Source organism: Lepus europaeus, chromosome 1 (assembly GCF_033115175.1).
Source record: "Lepus europaeus isolate LE1 chromosome 1, mLepTim1.pri, whole genome shotgun sequence".
NCBI classification, from domain to species: domain Eukaryota; kingdom Metazoa; phylum Chordata; class Mammalia; order Lagomorpha; family Leporidae; genus Lepus; species Lepus europaeus.
In genome coordinates, this window is record NC_084827.1 from 72,218,621 (window position 1) to 72,238,210 (window position 19,590).

A 19,590-nucleotide genomic window follows, 5' to 3' on the forward strand; every position below is an offset into this window, starting at 1 on the left:
AAGCACTAAGACCGTGAAAATTGTATCAATATTTCTTAGTGAATAAACAATATGAAAAAATAACTTTCTAACTGAGCAGGAATTTAACACTAGTAACATTATTAAGTTAAACTTCTGATACTAAATCACTGTAAGAACTGTGCATAATTAATAGTAGGCATTTTGATAATATAACAATTTTTATGTTGCTAAAATTTCATATAAATAGAAAATTATTTTGCTACTAGTCAAATATGCTATGGTCAATTGAAGGAAAGTTCTTTGTATCATGATCATTTTACATGGACACAGAAGTTGGGACTTGCTAGAGCTTTCCCAAAATATTTTACACAATCATTAATTTTAAGGGCCCCTCTCTTCCCATTATTCCCCATAATTCACAAATATTCAAGAAACATGTTTCATTTTTCTAAATGCATAAAACATATTAACAGTTAGCCTGTTTTAGCAAAAGCAGTTTTTCCCTTGAAATATTACTATGGCATTTTAGTATACTAAAGAATGTTTCTGAGATCCTCCTGAAGATCTTCAAGTTCATACTTTCTGCTGAATATTTCAAAAACATAAAAAAATGCTTACCTCTGGATGAAAAAAGATTTCAGGTCCTAGGAATCTCTCATAACCAACATCAATGGAAAATTCTTTCTTAGAGATAGCATTGATTCCAGTATACTGCTTAATCCACTTTGACCCATCTGTGTCATACTTGTTAAATTCCTTTACTAAATCTGGGCAGACATAACTATAGCGCTCCTAAAAAAAAATAAAGAAAAAAGAAACAAAAGAAGGGAAGTAAATAAAGATGGCATATTATCAGTAAACTAGAATGGAATTTAAAAATGTCTTCAGAAAAGTAAAAATAAAACCAGGAGAAAATTTAACATCAGGATACTGTCATATATGTAATACAAATAAACTGCTCAACTGTACATAATTCCCTCTTCATATATGAACAGAATTGAGATTTGAAAGACCAAATGGTCATTTTCTACTACTTAATGTTACTTTCTCAAAACATTAATGTTCTCTAACAATTTTCTACTGTTTTAGTAAAGAATTTTTATGTCCTAGAAAGAAGAAAGCATAAATTACAGAGAAGTTAAAAATAAAAAACAGTGACACAACCACACAAATTACTCCTTAAACCTATCTGGAATAAAATCAACTATGGTCTAAATAAATGAGCAAAGAAAAAAAGCTAAAAATGTAAGTTACTTTATTATCCTAAATAAAAATTTTCATAAAAATGTAATTTGGGGTGGGAGTTTGACTTACAGAGTATGATGCCACTGGGGATACCCACAACCTATACTGGAGTGCCTGGTTCAAGTATGAGCTCTGCCTGCAGTTCCAGCTTCCTGCTACTGCTTGGGAGGCAGCAGATGATGGCTTAAGTACTGTCACCCACACTGGAGGTAGGAGGCCCAGACTGAGTGCCAGGTTCCTGGCTTTAGCCTGGTATAATCCCCACTCTTCTGGGCACTTAGGGAATGAACCAGTAGATAGAAGATCCCTTTCTGCCTGTCTCTTGGCCTTCCAAGTCAATAATGTAAATAAATAAAAGTGAAATATATACATAATTCAAAAATGTTATAGGTTATACTATTCTTTTTGCAATTTATGGACTCCTGACTTTCCAGCCTCTTCTTTCCCTATTAAGAAAAATGGGGGTGGGGGGGGGGTGGACGGGACAGCATCATGCTGTAGCGAATAAAGCCATTGTCTGTGAAGCCAGCATCCCATGTGGGCGCTGATTCATGTCCCAGCTGTTCAACTTCTATCCAGTTCCCTTCTAATGGCCTCAGAAAAGCAGTGGAAGATGCTTAAGTGTTTAGGCCCCTCACCCATGTGTGGAGAACAGGATGAAGTCTTCCCTGGAATGTTTATATCCCTAGTACTGTTTTCTTTCAATTCTACAGATTTCTCAGAGAAACTGAAATAGTAGTATTCCATTAATTTTTAACATATTTAATTTTCATGCCAGCAAGTTAGGGTAACTTTTGTCAACCCTTTAGTACTTTCTTAACTACCTAGGAAGCAGTCCATTTGTCTTTATTCTTAAGCTTTGAAGGGAAAGGAAAACCCTATAAACATTCAAAGGCAAACAAATAAATTGTGATTATAGCAAGTTAACCCACTGCTTGTGATACCAGCATCCCGTATCAGAGTACTATTTGAGTGCCAGCTGCTCTGCCTCCAATCCAGTTTTCTGCTATGCCTAAAAGGCAGCAGAAAAGTACTTGGGACACACCTGAGACCAGGATAGAGTTCCTGGCTCCGGGCTTTGGCCTGGTCCAGAACTTACTGTTGTAGTCATTTGTGCGATGAACTAGTAGATGAAAGATCTCTCTCCACTCTTTCAAATGAAAGAATGTTTAAAAAAATAAAATGCAATTTTTTTATATATATTCAAAACACTATCACTGAAACCCTTTAGTAATGGTGGCAAATGATAAATTTGAAAAGTAATTTTAAATATTTTGATAGTTTATATTATGCACAAAAATAATAAAGAGCTACATGCATGGCAGGAAACTAAATACCTAACAATCTCTTCACATTTTTCTTCTATTGACGTACATTTGAATCAAATATTCCCTCTTTACTATGGCACAATGAATCAATTACATCAAAATAATTATAACAAAAAATTTTAGAATTAAAATAATTCACTGAAGAAACTGAGAGCCAAGTACTATCTAGTGCAATAATCACAATAATCACTGCAACAATCATTTCTTGTTAATAAAGTGAACAATCACAAAAATATATGTTGAAGTCTTTTGATAAAATGTTTTTGTTAGTCCTCTCAAATGTGAAATACAGAGAGAAAATATGCAAAGGGTTGACTTTCATCAGTAATTTCTTTGCAAGAAATACAGAGGAAAAAAATAAGAGTAATGATTTATAACTGGGAAACAAGAGACCTTATGTATTTTTCTTCACTTAAGAATTGTTTACATATAAACATTTTAAATGTGGTTTTAATTTTTAACTGAATTCCACTTCTATCACCACTTTTTACCTTTACTGCCTTAGCAGTTTCCAGGGATTGTTCTGGAGGGATTCCTACTTCTCGGTCTCTCAGCAGTTGCTGAATAAAGTATGTTATATCTCGTCCTGCGATTGGAATGTGTTTAATACAGCTGCCGATCACATACCCTTCAGCCTATGTGGGGGTAAAAAAAGGTGCCAAATTTATTTTCATTGTTTTGAAAATTAATATAATCTTAAAAAGAAACATTTAACCATCATTATCTCAAGTTAGTATAGCTGTATTCTCAAATATTGCTTTATTCCAGGAGAATGCTTCATGTTTTTCCTGCAATTGTACGCCTCATATTGTACTTATCACAGAACTCATAAAATCATAGACAAAGTATGAACAGCAATGGCCAGAAACGTAACATTTATTCTCCCACTGTCAGTAGTTTGTAACGATGACTAAAATGACTGAACATAGAAATAATGAATTTTAAAAGATATGCATCAAATCACAGATTTTACAGAAAATAAGGTATTTTTGCTATCTTTTATAATTTCAGTTAAAATTTCAAACTGCATAAGAAATCTGTTTACAAATAAGAAATTAGTTTACAAAATGGTTTTCATTTTCCTAATGAAGTAGGTACCAACTGACAAGACTGACATATTCCATGTACAATCACAATGCCAAAATAACTAAATTCTGTAGAATGGAAACATGAAAAAATCATGTAGCAAAATTAACTTTATTAAGAAATAATACTAAAGACATTTTCACATGACCAGCAGTATAAGAAATGATAAAGAATATCATTTAGGTAGAAAGAAAATCATACTAGAAGGAAATCTGGACCTTTACAAAGAAATACAAAATACTAGATATGGTTATGGGTAGGGTATAAAAAAAATTATCTTTTTTAAAATCTATTTGAAAGATTATTATTATGGACTGAATTGTGTCCTTCTCCAACCTCAAATTCAAGTCCTGTCCTTAATATTTCAGAATGTGATAGTATTTGGAGATACAGTCTTTTTTTTTTTTTTTTTTTTTTTAAAAAAAAAGGTTTATTTTATGGGTCCAGCACTGAGGTATAGAAGGTTAAGCCACTGATTGCAATACCAGCATCCCATACAGGGTCCTGGCTGCTCCACTTTCTATCCAGCTAATGTGCCTGGGAAAGCAGTGGAAGATGGTGCAAGTGTTTGGGTCCCTGTACCCACGTGGGAGACCCAAAAGAAGCTCCTGGCTCCTGGCTTCAGCCTAGCTCAGCCCTGGTGGTTGAACAAGCGAATGGAAGACACCTCTCTTTCTAACTCTGCCTGTCAAGTAAATAAATAAATCTTAAAAAAAAAAAAAAAACTTTTATTTATTTGAAGGGCAGAATTAGAGAGAGAGAGAGAGAGGAAAAGGCAGAGAAAGATCTTTCATCTTCTGGTTCACCTCCCAAATGGCCGTCATGGCCAGTTCTGGGCCAGGAGAAAGCCAGGAGCTGGAGCTCCATCTGGATCCTCCATGTGGAAGGACTTGGGCCATCTTCTGCTGCTTTCCCAGGCACATTAGCAGGGAGCTAGATCAGAAGTGGAGCAGCAAGGACTCAAACCAGCACCCATGTGGGATATCAGAGTTGCAGGCAGTGGCTTAACCTGTTTTGCCACAATGCCAGCTCCAGGAGATAGTCTTTTAGGGGGTAATTAAGTTAAAATGAAATCATTAAGGGCATTTTCCTTAATCCAATATGACCTAAAAGACTAAGACACAGACACACAGGAAAGACCATGTGCAGGCAGAGAAAGAAGATGGCCATCTACAAACCAGAGAGAGAGAGGACACAAGAAATCAACCCTGCCAACACCTTGATCTTAGACTTCTAGCCTCCAGGCTTATGAGAAAACAAAATTCTATTATTGCTTAGTTGTGAAAAATGTTCAGGAAAAATCAGAGTCAGGCAAAGTGAGTTCAAATTCTGTTGTTTTATTTGCTGACCTTACAGAAGTTGTTTATTTGCATTTTATTAATGAGTAAACTGAGGTGCTCAAAAAAATAATCTACATCACAAAGGGGTTTTGAGGTTTAAATGAAAATTTTAAAGTTAACAATTATTTTATGCATTACTAAGAAAAATAAGTTGCCAAATAAACTATAAAAGAAGCTAACAAATGTTGAACACATCCTAATTTCATTATATTAACATATCTCCTAATGGCTAAATCAAATGCTCGTACAATGAAATGCTATTTGGCAATAAATATAAATGAAGTATTATACATGCTACAATATATATAAATCTTAAAAATGTTAGCCTAAATTTTTTAAGTCAGTAGACCACATAGTCTGTATGATTAATTTACATGAAATGGCTGGGACATGCAAATCTACACAGATAAAAATACACTAGTTGTTGTCAGGAGCTGAAGATAAAGGAGGGGAAATGAGGAATGACTATCAATGGACACAGGATCTATATTTTGGGTAATGAAAATTGACTATGGTAATAGATGCACTTGTGAAGATATTAAAAGCCAATGAATTGTATGTTCTAAATTGGTGAGTGATATGGTATGTTAATTATTTCTCAATAAAGCTATCATTTAAAAAATGGTAGTTATTACTACAATTATTCTGGTCTATCAGAAGAGTAGGAATGATAGAGAGGAATCAGGACACTCTAATCCAAAGCAGTCACCCTGAGGATGAAACTCTCAAGAGGTTACCTGATATATTAAAATTAGGTGTGAGAATAATGAAGAACTGAAAGTTCCAAAATAATTTCATTCCTTATATGTTATTCAGTATAATATAAAACATAAAAATGTAATATAACTCATTTTAAAAGATAAACCTCTCTAAGCAGAAAAATCCTGTCTCTGACACATCTTTCTTATTAATGTGCTTTAACTATACCATAAAGCACAATCATTAACTTTTTTACTCAATAATAGATGCCCAAAAGCCATTACAGTTCATGTGCTTACAACTTTTGTAGTTAACATAAACATATATACCCAACTATAAAACAGACTTATATATTTAAGAAAAGACAGTCATAATATATTTCCTTTCCAGAAATCAGAATTCATAATTATCCTCATTGCACTGCAAACCTGCAGCAAAAAAAATTTAGAATTTTTAACATTTTAATAATTTGAGAAAAATGCAGCTGTAAAATGGCCAAATTGCCATATAATTTTAAGGTCTAATGCTTAAAGTTTTTTCAAAATAGTATTAATTAATATAAATAAGTTTTCCAAATGTGAAATTCGGGCTTTGTTCAGTAATGTTAAAATATCCTTACCACAGGAATGACATGAGTGACACCATCTCCACTGTCTATTACCGTACCAGTCAATGTCCGTTCTCCTACTTGTCTTGAGGTCCAGGATGCCGCTAAGGCAAGAACAGCCTTGAAAGATAAATATGACAAGCAAACAATGAAAAAAGAGTCAGTATCTATGGTAAGAAAGTACCCAAAATTAATTTTGTATGTCCAACAAAAATGTTTACTTTCTACATTTTATATATATGTATATGTTATACATTTTAGTGAGGACTATTTTTCTCATAAAGTCAAAAAACTGTGGAAGAGTAACATGAAACACTATTGTATTAAATGACTAGAACTTAAATTATATCCACTTGGGCTGGTCTGCTGCAAACCACAAAGTTAGGTAAAAAGTACAAAACCACCCAACAACCAGTTAGTACACAGGTGGTTATAAAACAGTATCACTCTTAAAAACGTAAGCTTCAATTTGTTTAAATGGAACATGTATTTAGGACTATGTAACAAGTACTTTTGCACACTTCCAAATATTACTACTGACTAATTAGGAAGCGAAGTTGATGAAAATCATATTTTTCAATAGAAAAAATCTTGGTGTATGATAATTTTTTAAGTTTAAACATTAAAAAATTAACAATTCATTTTTTTAAAAAAGATTTATTTATCTGAAAGGGAGGGTTACATAGAGACAGAGAGATCTTCCACCTGCTGCTTCTCTCCCCAGAGGGCCACAATGGCCAGAGTTGGGCCAGGATGAAGCCAGGAGTCAAGAGCTCTATCTGGTTCTCCCATGTAGGTGGCAGGGGTCTAAACCCTCAGGCTATCTTCTGTTGCTTTCCCAGGCCATTAGCAGGTAGCTGGATTGGAAGTGGAGCAGCTGGGGCAGGAACTAGCACCAACATGGGATGCTAGTGTTACAGGTGGCAGCTTAACCCACCACACAACACTGAACCCAACACAGTTCATTTTTTAAAAACTAAAGTTTCTTACAATCCAAGCCTCCAAAGAAGGTATATGACTATTAATTTAAAACAGAGCTAACCTGGCTTTATTTTATCTACCTGAAATGCAATAATAGCTGAAAGGGATCTATAAAGATATGTAGGCCATCTTCCTAATTTATATAAGATCACTTTAACACAATGACTACATATCCACTGTAATAGCGCTAAAGAAATTATACAGTATTTTGAAGGTACTACAATGAAAACTTCCATACTAATATTAGTTTTTTTGAAAAAAACTCCTTTTAAAAGGGCTGGCATTATGGTGTAACTGTGGGTCAACCCACCACCTGTAGTGCCATATGGGTGCTGGTTTGAATCCCAGCTGCTCCATTTCCGATCCAACACCCTGCTAATGCACATAGGGAAGCAGCAGAAGATGGTCCAAGTACATGGGCCTTGGTCACCCACATGGGAGACCCAAACAGAGTTCCAGGATCCTGGCTTCAGCCTGGCCCAGTCGTCACCACTGCATCCCTATCAGAGCCAAAGCCAAAGCAAAGGCAGTCCTAAAAGAAGTACTAAAAAGAAGGCAATACTAAAAGGTGCCCAAAACCACAAAAAACCATCTGCACATCACCCACATTTTGGTAGCCTGTGGCAGCAGGCCAAATATCCTCAGAAAAGTGCCCCCAGGAGAAACAAGCTTGACCAGCATGCAATCATCAAATTCACCCTGACCATTAAGTCTGCCATGAAGAAGACAAAAGACAACAATACACTCATGTTCATTGCAAATGTCAAGGCCAACGAGCACCAGATCAAACAGGCTGTAAAGAAACTATGACATTGATGTGGCCAAAGTCAATACCCTGATCAGGCCTCATGGAGACAAGGAGTATGGTTTGACTGGCTCCTGATTATGATGCTTTGGATGTTACCAACAAAACTGGGATCATCTACACTGAGTGCGGCTAACTAATTCTAAATACATGTTTTTTCACCACAATTTTTTTTAAAGGCTGCTCATTTAGGCAAGTGATATATTAACTGTGAAGGTCTTGGCATGGAGTAAGCATTCAATAAATGTCAGTTTCTTTATTTTTGTCCCATGAAAGCCCTTGAAATATCTACAGGCCATTAACTTCCTTAATATTTCTCTGACTAAATTATCCCCCAATTCCTCTAATACTGTATCTATAGTCTCAGTTCAGGGGAGAATTATGATATGCTTTGAAGCTATGTTTTAAACCTTTATGGAAAAATAAAAGCTTTCATGTGTTAGATGCAAATTAAGCCAGATTAAAACTTAAAATTAAGCTTAAATAAATAGAACTTGCTTACCTGTACAGCAATGTACAAGCCTGGAACATTGAAAGACTCAAACATTATTTCAGCAGTATATTCCCTGTTTTCTGGAGTATTCAGTGGAGGTTCAGTCTATTGAATAATAATTTTAAATAGATAAAATCAGACTATTTTGATAAATTTTTAAAAATAAACCATTTATTCAAATATTGTATTTAAAAGGCATTAAACTAAACAGGTACAAAGACAATGACCAAAAAAGTCAAACAGATCTATACATACTTAAAAACAATATAACTATTCACAATATAATTATTTATAGACAAAAACTGAAACTTTGTATCACACTACTCATCTGGATTAAAAATTGAGAAAGAGAATGCAGGGGGAGGAAGAAGTGAGAGCGAAATGATGATCCAATCAACCCATCTTACACTTGTGAAGACAGGTGTCCAGGCAAACACACCAATAGCACTTTTGCTATAGGAGAATTCTCATCTAAGTAATGTTTTCAGCAGGATGTTCTTAGTTTGGGGATGATTATAATAAATAACTCAAGATTGGATGGATGTAATTGGATAACCTCCTAGAAAATTTAAGTTATACGATGGCTAAAGGAATAAAAAAGACAGTCACACAACTCTCTTCTACTTTAGCTATGTGATGGTAAATATCACTTAGAAACCTCATAGGTTAAGTCTGGGTCAGAACACATCTACGGAGGTGAAGTAAGGACCTAGGCAACACCAAAGGCAACCCTAGACTTCATGTTTCACTTATGCCTCATGATCACTTAAAGTGGTTTACATAAACCCTGACACTAGTAAGACCTTGAATTCTTATGAGTCTGATCTGACAATCCAAACCTCTGTGGTATCTCAAATACGTTTAAGTGAAAGGCAAGGACAAACTGCATTATCTTTTGACCTTCAAAAAAGGAATGATTCCTTAAACACTGATTGATGACATGCATGCTAAAGTATTTAGGGGTGCAATGACTGCCATCTGCAACTTACTTTGAAATGACACAGAAAATAAAATGAGGTGACAGATGGATTAAACACAGATAGATGTCATAAAGCAATTATAGTACAATGTTCATTGTGGAATCTAGGTTGCAGGTGTATGAGCATTCATTGTACAGTTCTTTCAACTTCATAGTGCAGCCATAAACACTCATAAATCACCGTAACAAAAGACAATAAACATTTTAATTCAAATAAATAAAATACAGAATGTTGGTTTATTCAAAAATTGTAATATCACTATAAGGCAGGGAGGGTGAAAAGATAGCCATTTTATGTTGAAGGAGAAAAAGGAAATCATCATTTTTCCCACTAGAAAACTAGTAGAAAGTGTATAATGTTAAAAAACAAGAAATAGAAGAAACATATTATTTAAATTTATGAACTATCAGGAGAAACTTAAAAACTGAAAAGGCTTTTCATCTGGGGACTATAAATCAAGGGCTGGGAGAGGTAAAAAGTATCAGAGTTTTCTAACTTTTGAAAAATATTACTCTCCTTATCATAAATATTACATATTAATTATCAAAAGCTCCTCTTTGATGCTAACACTTTGCTACTTCAACATACCACTACTCTACTGTCTTAAAGACAATACAGCTTTATTACAAAGTCTTTTAGGTATATGACAATTTAATATACAATAAAGTATGCCCTAGCGAATACAGGTATGATGAAAATGTTCATTAGGTTTCTTCTTCCTAACAAAAATTTCCTCAGCAAAATTATAATTTATACTTACCAAAAGAAAATAATGGTCTTCAGGTTCTGCCCTTAAATATTTAAAGATCACTTGTTCCATAAACCTTTCCATCAAATCCCAATCTTCAACTATACCATGGCGAATTGGCCACTATTAAAACAAATTTTAAAAAATTAATTTCACTAAATATAAAAAATAAGTAAAAATACCCACAAAAAAGCCCACAAAAACAGAGAATGTTAGATCTTTAGTGGATATTAGACAAGTATACATTTTCTTAGGAGTGACAATGATAATGTGCCTGTCTTTAGAGATATATAAAATTATTTCTACAGCAAATTTTCAGATGTATCAATAAGATATCAAAATTTTACAAATTGTTAAATGTAGATTTAACTTTTTCAGACTTCTTAAAACTTTGTAATGAGGAAACCTGACCAATTAAGTCTATGAAAAAAATTTATCACAATTTTAATTTATTAGCTCTTTTAACAAGTATTTGTGCTAAGTCTTTCTAAGAAAAGTTGTATAAATTTATACAGAACTGTGTTCCCAAAACTGTGTACCAAGGGTAAATATTTGTACAAAAACATGCTTCCAAAACTGTGCCAAGGTACTCCAATGTGGTAAAGAAAATTCATATGGATATCACAAATATTTTAAAATTTCCAGGGATACTCAATCATCAGTTGGACACTGCATGATCTGCTGTCGTAAGGTAGTTCATTTTCAACATCAGATCATACTGTACTCCCTTCAATGACAGCATTTATCTGAAAAGCTGGGTTGTGTGCCATTTGTGGGTGTAGCACACAAACAAAATCCAAGTAAAATTAGTAATAATAAAGGTAGAAATGTTTAATTGGATTCTAGTTTTGAACACTTGTGCTGTGTCTATCAGGTATATAAGCATCCTGATAATAATTATTCACTAATAAATTAAAGGAATTTTTTTTAATGTGTCATTTTTTTCAAGCAGCAACTGGACTATTTAATAAAAAAAAATTGTTAGATATGAGTATACTTCAAGAAGTTCATGGAAAAACAGAATTAAAAGATAAGTTTAGGGCTGGTATTGTGGCACAAGGGGTTAAGCCACCATATGGAACACTGGCATCCCATATGAGCCCCAGTTCTAGTTCTAGCTGCTCTACTTCCAATCCAGTTGCCTGTTAATGCACCTGGGAAAGCAGTGGAGGACGGTCCAAGTACTAGGGCCCCTGCACCCACCCACATGGGAGACCCAGAAAAAGTTACTGCCTCCTGGTTTCAGTGTGCCCTGATAATGCAGCCATTTGGGGAGTGAACCAGTGGATGGAAGATCTCTCTTTCTCCCTGTCTCTCCCTTTCTCTATAACTCAGCCTTTGAAGTAAAAAATAAAACATAACAAAAAAGGAAGTTTACTTTGGGGCCAAAAACCCTGAAATCCACGTATGTATTTTTTCTTTATATATACCAAAATAAACTTATCTTTTAATTCCATTTTCCATGAACTTTTTAAAGTACCATCTTGTATTAAACTCAAGAGCCAGGGACTAAGCCAATGACAGGCAGCTGGATTGGAAGAAGAGATCTAGATTGTGGATAAAAAGATTGTAGAGAAAGAAGAAATAAGATTATCTAGAGAAAAAATTTTAAGAGAGAACTCAGGACAGTACCTAAGAAACACTAACAAATGAGTAGTGAGTAAAGTATTGGAAGAACAACCAGTGACAATAGGAAAAAATACAAAGAATCTATATTGGGAAGAAAACCAACAGAGTAATCACATGATATAGCAGGATAAATCAACAAGGATAAAGACTGTTATATAGAACTGGATTTAACAAATAGCATTTTGAATAATCTCAAACTCAGTAAAAAGTTTTGTTCTAAAAGGAATGAGGAAATAAAATAACAACTAGTTTGCTGAAAACAGAAGGTAGAAATAAAGACTGAGAGATGTTGTGCTATTTAGGTTTGCTGTACCTGGAAGACTTGAAAATTATTTAAGATGAGAACAGAATCAACGGAACAGAACCCTGGCCTCTTAACTCACCAACTTTATCACCTTGGATGATTTCTCTTTTCTATTTTGGCCAGTTTAGGTATTATCATCACTTCATTTCTACATCCCTAAAATGCAGGTATGCTCCTCTCTAATCATAACCTCTTATTTTTCTAACTTATTCTACCACTTCATTATTCCTTTTTTTGATCACAATAATTTTAAGTCCACTAACTTCTAATTATCCTCCAGCCAACAACACATAGTTTAGATTTTATGCCCCATCGCTTTGACTATTCACATTTCCTTTTGCCACCCCATCTACCAAAATTCAACTCAGCATGACCCCACCCTAACCTTGCCTATATACAGAATGCTGACTGAAGAAACAGATGTTAACTGGGTTGATCAAACTAAAAATTCAGTTCTTTCAGGGATGGTATCTAGAGGCATTCAGAATCCAACATTTTATATGCCATTGTAGGCTTTCCTCCTCAAACTCTTCCATTAAGGTTTACAAATGATCTCTGTGTAGCCAAAGACAGCAAATTATCTTTATGCTTCCAGTGATTTACTCCTTGGGGCCAGCCTTGTGCTGCAGCAAGTTAGAGTTAAGCCAAGGCATCCCACAATGGAGCACCGATTCAAATTCCAGGGGCTCTGCATCTGATGCAGCTCCCTGCCAAAGTGCCTGCAAAAGCAGCAGATAATGAATGACTCAGGTATCTGGGCCGCTCCCTGGTACTTATATGGAGTTTCAGGGTGCTTGCTTCAGCCTGGCCAAATCCCAGGTGTTGCAGCCATTTGAGGAGTAAGCCAGAAGATGGAAGATATAGACAGAGATGTATCTGTCACTTTGCATTCAAATAAATATATCTTAAAAAAAAAAACTGACTTTTCAAGTACTTTCTCGAATCACAAACTATGATGGCTACTTCTGTGATATACGCCCCAAGTATCCTGCGCTTTCCACCCCGGGTTCTAATCCCGGTTGGGGCGTCAGATTCTGTCCCGGTTGCTCCTCTTCCAGTCCAGCTCTCTGCTGGGGCCCGGGAAGACAGTGGAGGATAGCCCAAGTGCTTGGGCCCTGCACCCGCATGGGAGACCAGGAGGAAGCACCTGGCTCCCGGCTTCGGATCGGTGCAGCGCGCCATGGCCAGCTGTAGTGGCCATTTGGGGGGTGAACCAACAGAAAAGGAAGACCTTTCTCTTTCTCTCTCTCTCTGTCTAACTCTGCCTGTCAAAAATAAATAAATAAAAATAAAAATAGGAGTGAAATGTCTCTATATATGAAAATGTGAAGACAAGACAAGTCCAATCCCTCTGAAATCTTCGGAGCTAATGGAATGGAAAAGTAAATAATGTCCAACTGGAATAAAATTTTCCTGCTGGGGGGAAAAGAGGCAGAGTTAAAGTAACAAGGAAGAAGAAATTTCTATTGTGAAGAAGTTAGGCACATTAGGTCTATAATAAAGTGAAATTTCAGAAAGCACAATCATTGAACAAACTTGTTTTTTGAAAGACAAGTTATGTATTTATACAAATCATAAAACATACCTTTGTTGCATATGTAGGTTTTTCTATTGCTTCATCACCAATGAAGAAGTCTAGGTCATCAACACCTTTCATCACCCTCCTTTGAGCTTGATCACCGACTTTTGCTGACTCCTTAATAGCAATACCTTTAAAATAAGATATTTAGACATGTCAAAAACTTCATTTCCTTCATAGAAAGCAAACTTTTAACTTACACTCTTCCACTATGAAACAAAATATGAACTACTATATTTAAATTGTCAAGCCAGGAGCTGGCATTGTAGTGTAGTGGGTAAAGCCACTGCCTGTGACGTCAGCATCCCTATGGGTGCCATTTCATGTCCTGGCTTCTCCACTTCCAATCCAGCTCCTGTTAATGGCCTGGGAAAAAAGTGGAAGATGGCCCAAGTGTTTGGACCCGTGCCACCCATATGGTAAAAACTGATGGAGCTCCTGGACCAGCCTCTGGAGTTAAACAGCAGAAAGAAGACATTTCTCTCACTCTCTCTTTCCCTCTCTCCCTTCCTCATCTCCCACCACGTTCTGATTGTTCCTCTCTCCCTCTGCCTTTCCAATACATACAAACATACACAAATCTTTTAAAAATAACCAAAATAAGGCCACAAAAGTACTTCATTTTTTGCTTTTTGCATTTAAGATATTTCTTTGAATAGCGATTGAGATTTTATTGTGTAAAATGAATTGTCACAGGTTTCTTATGGGACTCATAAATACCTGAATCATCATCTGCTGCTTCCCATGTGTATCAGAATGATGGATCTGAAGGGAAACAGTTGGGACTTGAACTGGCACTTTGATAAGGGATATAGGCATCCCAAGCATCAGTTTAACCCACCATACCACAACATCTGCCCTCCCTCAATTACAGTTTTAAAAACTAAGCTCTATTTTGAGCTAAATAAAACTACAATCTCACCAAATCTACACATGCTTAAAAAACAACCAAACAGGAAAAACTGAAAAACACTAACAAAAGGTGAGGAAAATTACAAGGTAATTTTTAAAAAACCAACTTTTTTCATGTTTCTACCCTATTCACTACTATGATCTAGTAATTTAAATATAATAAGTATCTATTAAATTTTAATCACATACACAAGATAACTTCATTCATTAGATAAAACCCACACCAATCCCCTTTTAAATTATTCAACCATCCAGGATCTGGTTCCAGGGATAAAACCCTTTATGTATTTATAATTAAGTTATACATTTCTGAATCCTTCAAGTTAAGCAGTTCTTAATTCAAAATAATTATCTAAATACACTGAACTTAATCTGGTATTCAATTATTAATTTCACATAAAACAGTTATTATTCTCAATGTAGGCAGATGCAGCTCAATTCACAATAGCTAAGATATGCAATCAACCCAGATGTATATCAACTGAAGACTAGAAAAAGAAATTATGGGGGCAATGCTGTGGTATAGCGGGTAAAGCTGACACCTAAGTTCTGGTATCCCCTATGGGCGCCAGTTTGAGTCCTGGCTGCTCCACTTCCAATCCAGCTCTCTGCTATGCCCTGAGAAAGCAGTGGAAGATAGCTCAAGTCCTTGGGCCCCTGTACCCACGTGGGAAACCCAGAAGAAGCTCCTGGCTTCGGATGGGCCCTGCTGCGGCCATTGCGGCCATTTGGAGTGAAACAGTGGATGGAAGATCTCTCTCTTACTCTTTCTACCTCTCTGTAACTCTGCCTTTCAAATAAATAAATAAATCTTAAATAAAATCCTGTCGTTCGCAATAAAATGGATGAAACTGGAAAACATACTTAGTGAAATAAGCCAGTCCCAAAAAGATAAATACTATATGTTCTTCCTGATCTGTGGTAACAACAGAGTACCTAAAAAGTAATCTATGGAAGTGAAACAGACACTTTAAAACGCGATAACTGAATGGCCCATATCTCGACTGCTGAGGAACAGTTGTTTGTTTGATACTACTTGTTAAACTCTTTACTTAGTATAGAGTTAATCTTATATGTATAGTTAACTTAAAATAGATCTTAGTAAAAAAAAATAAAAATGGGAATAGGAGGGAGGAGGAAGAAGGGTAGGAGTGCAGGTGGGAGGGATGGCAGTATGGGAAGTATCACTATGTTCCTAAATCTGTATATATGAAATGCATCAAGTCTGTATACCTTAAGTAAGTTTCTAGGTTAAAAAAAAAAAAAGCAGGCAGAAAACAACTGAAGGAAAAATGGTTTAAGTTTATAGTTCACACTTTCTAAATGTTAGAAATTTTCTTTGGCAATTTATTTACAATATGGACATATATCCAGATGGCTTACTATTAATTTCCTGGAAAATAAAGATACAAACCAAATCTGTAAGCTTGCCAGGTCAAATATCTATATTCGTCATAAGAAAATGGCAATGTACCTACCAGTTATAAATACAACATCTTCAAAACTGCATCAAAATTGAATGAGTAAAAAATTCAAAACTCAAAAGTCTTGCAGTAGATAAATATATTTTTTTAACTTATAAATATTTGTTTTTCTTTTTTTAATAAATAATTTTTTAAATTTTTTTAAATTTATAAATAAATTTAATAATTTATTAGACAGTGAGAGACAGAAACAGAGAGAAAAGTCTTCCTTCCGTTGGTTCACTCCCCAAATGGCCACTACGGCCAGCACTGTGCCGATCGGAGCCAGGAGCCAGACGCTTCTTCCTGGTCTCCCATGTGGGTGCAGGGGCCCAAGGACCCGGACCATCCTCCACTGCCCTCCCAGGCCACAGCAGAGAGCTGGACTGGAAGAGGAGCAATTGGGACTAGAACCGGCGCCCATATAAGATGCTGGCACTGCAGGCGGAGGATGAACCAAGTGAGCCATGGTGCTGGCCCTGGTAAATGTATTTCTAACACACTATAGCTACTCATAAAAAAAGACAATGAAAACAAAAACTGTCTATTTTTCAGAGTTGAAATAAAGAATAAATTCAATGGTGATCAGATCTTAAGGTTCAAAACATAAAGACTCATATGGGTGTCCAACAGAGATTTAATATAGCCCTTTAAGATATAAGCAAAACCAAATTTTGCAAAGATGGCAATAATGTTTCCAGTCTCTTAAAATAAGCAATCATAACATAATGGGTTACAAGAAACCACATAATTAGCACTGTTATGGGTTAAGCTGCCTCTTAAAAATAAAAATAAAAAAAGAAGAAGAAGACAGAAAGTTGAAGTCCTACCATGTCCCTCAACCTCAAATTGTGACCTTGTATGGAAATGGGTGTTTCAAATTAAAATGCAGTTATCAGCTTACTTCCATATGACTGGTAACCTTACAAAAAGGAAAAATTTGGACACACAGGGATAGGCAGAAAACAAAGATGAGAGGCCAGCACTGTGGCGTAGCAGATAAAGCGGCTGCCTGCAGTGTTGGCATCCCATATGGTCGCTGGTTCGAGACCCGGCTGCTCCATTTCCAATCCAGCTCTCTGCTATGGCCTGGGAAAGCAGTAGAAAATGGCCCAAGTCTTTTGGCCAGTTATAAATACAACATCTCCAAAACTGCATCAAAATTGAATGAGTAAAAAATTCAAAACTCAAAAATCTTGCAGTAGGTAAATATATTTCTAACACACTATAGCTACTCATAAAAAAGACAATGAAAACCAAAACTGTCTATTTTGCAGAGTTGTACCCACATGGAAGGCCTGGAGGAAGCTCCCGCCTGGCTCCCGGCCTAGGATTGGTGCAGCTCCAGCCATTGCAGCCAATTGGGGAGTGAACCAGTGGATGGAAGACTGCTCTCTCTCTCTCTCTCTCTCTCTCTCTCTCTCTCTGCCTCTCCTCCTCTCTCTGTGTAACTCTGACTTTCAAATAAATAATTAAAAAACAATTATGTGAAGATACAAAGCAAGACAGCCCTGTAACAGAAGTGATCAATCTATCAGCCAAGAAATATCTAAGACCATTTGCATGTTAGAATCAAAAAGAAGCATATAGAAGAATCTAGAAGAAGCAAGGAATATTTCTCCCCTAAACCATCAGCAAGAGCATGGCCCTACTGACATTATGTACTTCTGGAGCACAGAGTTGTTAAGTTTATGTTGTTTTTAAGATACTTAGTCTTCAAAACTTTATTATTGCATTTTAGGAAACTACTATGAGCATAAACAATGGGTTTAACGTTAAATTAAAATATAACTAAGTACTAGTCTTTTGAAGAATCTCTACATAAGCAACAGTCAACATTTGTCACCAATTTTTTTTTTTTTTTAAATTTTTGACAGGCAGAGTGGACAGTGAGAGAGAGAGACAGAGAGAAAGGTCTTCCTTTGCTGTTGGTTCACCCTCCAATGGCCACTGCGGCCAGCGCGCTGCAGCCGGCGCACCACGCTGATCCGATGGCAGGAGCCAGGTGCTTCTCCTGGTCTCCCATAGGGTGCAGGGCCCAAGTACTTGGGCCATCCTCCACTGCACTCCCAGGCCATAGCAGAGAGCTGGCCTGGAAGAGGGGCAACCGGGACAGAATCCGGCGCCCCGATCAGGACTAGAACCTGGTGTGCCAGCGCCGCAAGGCGGAGGATTAGCCTGTTGAGCCACGGCACCGGCCACCAAATTCTTTTTTAAAGATTTATTTATTTATTTGAAAGTCAGAGTTACACAGAAAGAGAAGGAGAGACAGAGAGAGAGAGAGAGAGAGAGGTCTCCCATCCACTAGTTAACTTTCCAATTGGGTGCAACAGCCAGAGCTGTGCCAATCCAAAGCCTGGAGCCAGGAGCTTCTTCCGGGTCTCTTATGTGGGTACTGGGGCCCAGGGACTTTCTCAGGCCATAGCAGAGAGCAGGATTGGAAGTGGAGCATCCCAGACTCAAGCTGGCACCCATAAAGGATGCTGGCAATGCAGGCGGCGGCTTTACCCGCTACACCACAGCACTGACCCCACCAAATTCTTAAAACAGAACAAAAACTAATCAATGTAGCAACATATAAATGTGGGAGGAAATATTAAAAAAAAAAAAAAAAAAAGCAAACCAGTTCGTCACTGTAGATAATAAGTATGTATGAACAGGGAGCCATGATGGCTAACACAAATAGGAAAGAACAGAATAGGAAAAAACCAAAACTATAGGAAAGAACAAAACTACCTGAAGACATAATGTATAAAAACAGTATGACTGCAGGATATTTATTAGAAACAACTGGTATCAGCATTTCTAAAACTGAGATAACCAACCTTATTTTGCAACATGAATGGTCACTGGAGATGTCAACAGGCACAGGCCATACAAACAGTCACATTCACAATCTAAAAGTCAGTCTCAGATGTGTGTTATGGAGGATGCAATCATTAGTTATACACCTACGCAGCAATACCCTCAAAGCAAGCTGTTTCATTAACAACTTATTCATCTTTTTCCTTAAAAATACATGCTTGATGGATTAGGCAAAGAGAGAGCTGAACTGAGAGCTGAAATGAAAGGTCAAACGGACAGAAATGAGGCCAGAGAAAGACCTTGAAAAAACATGTTTTTAAAGAACTAAACCTTATAGAATGTCAGAATTGAATGCTTAATTGCTAAAGAAGAGTTCTTTAATTTATGAGAGATCTTTAACTTATGACCTAAAAGAAATACTTACAGGAAGGGATGATAAACTGTGGTTCTGTATTTCCAGCATATCCTAGTTTTGTATACCTGCAAACCAAAAAGAAAGAAATTATAAAGATTTCGCTAATATCTCAGCAAATATAAGTTTAATTCCTAGATCTCTATTTGTTATGAATCATGATTCCACCGCTGGCAAATAATAAACAAAATTCCAGTTTGAGTTTATTTAACA

At 36.2% G+C, this 19,590-nt stretch overlaps 1 protein-coding gene across 1 annotated transcript in view; it reads right to left on the bottom strand.

Annotated features, from left to right (window-relative positions):
* The window catches only part of ACTR3 (actin related protein 3), a 61,125-nt gene that overhangs the window by 17,933 nt on the left and 23,602 nt on the right, over window positions 1-19,590 (bottom strand). The window contains exons 2-8 of the mRNA XM_062185529.1: window positions 19,390-19,445; window positions 13,792-13,916; window positions 10,286-10,396; window positions 8,555-8,650; window positions 6,279-6,386; window positions 3,026-3,169; window positions 580-753 (exon numbers count right to left, since the gene is read on the bottom strand). Coding sequence (XP_062041513.1) covers window positions 580-753; window positions 3,026-3,169; window positions 6,279-6,386; window positions 8,555-8,650; window positions 10,286-10,396; window positions 13,792-13,916; window positions 19,390-19,445 — 814 coding nt within the window. The remainder of the gene's footprint in view (window positions 1-579; window positions 754-3,025; window positions 3,170-6,278; window positions 6,387-8,554; window positions 8,651-10,285; window positions 10,397-13,791; window positions 13,917-19,389; window positions 19,446-19,590) is intronic.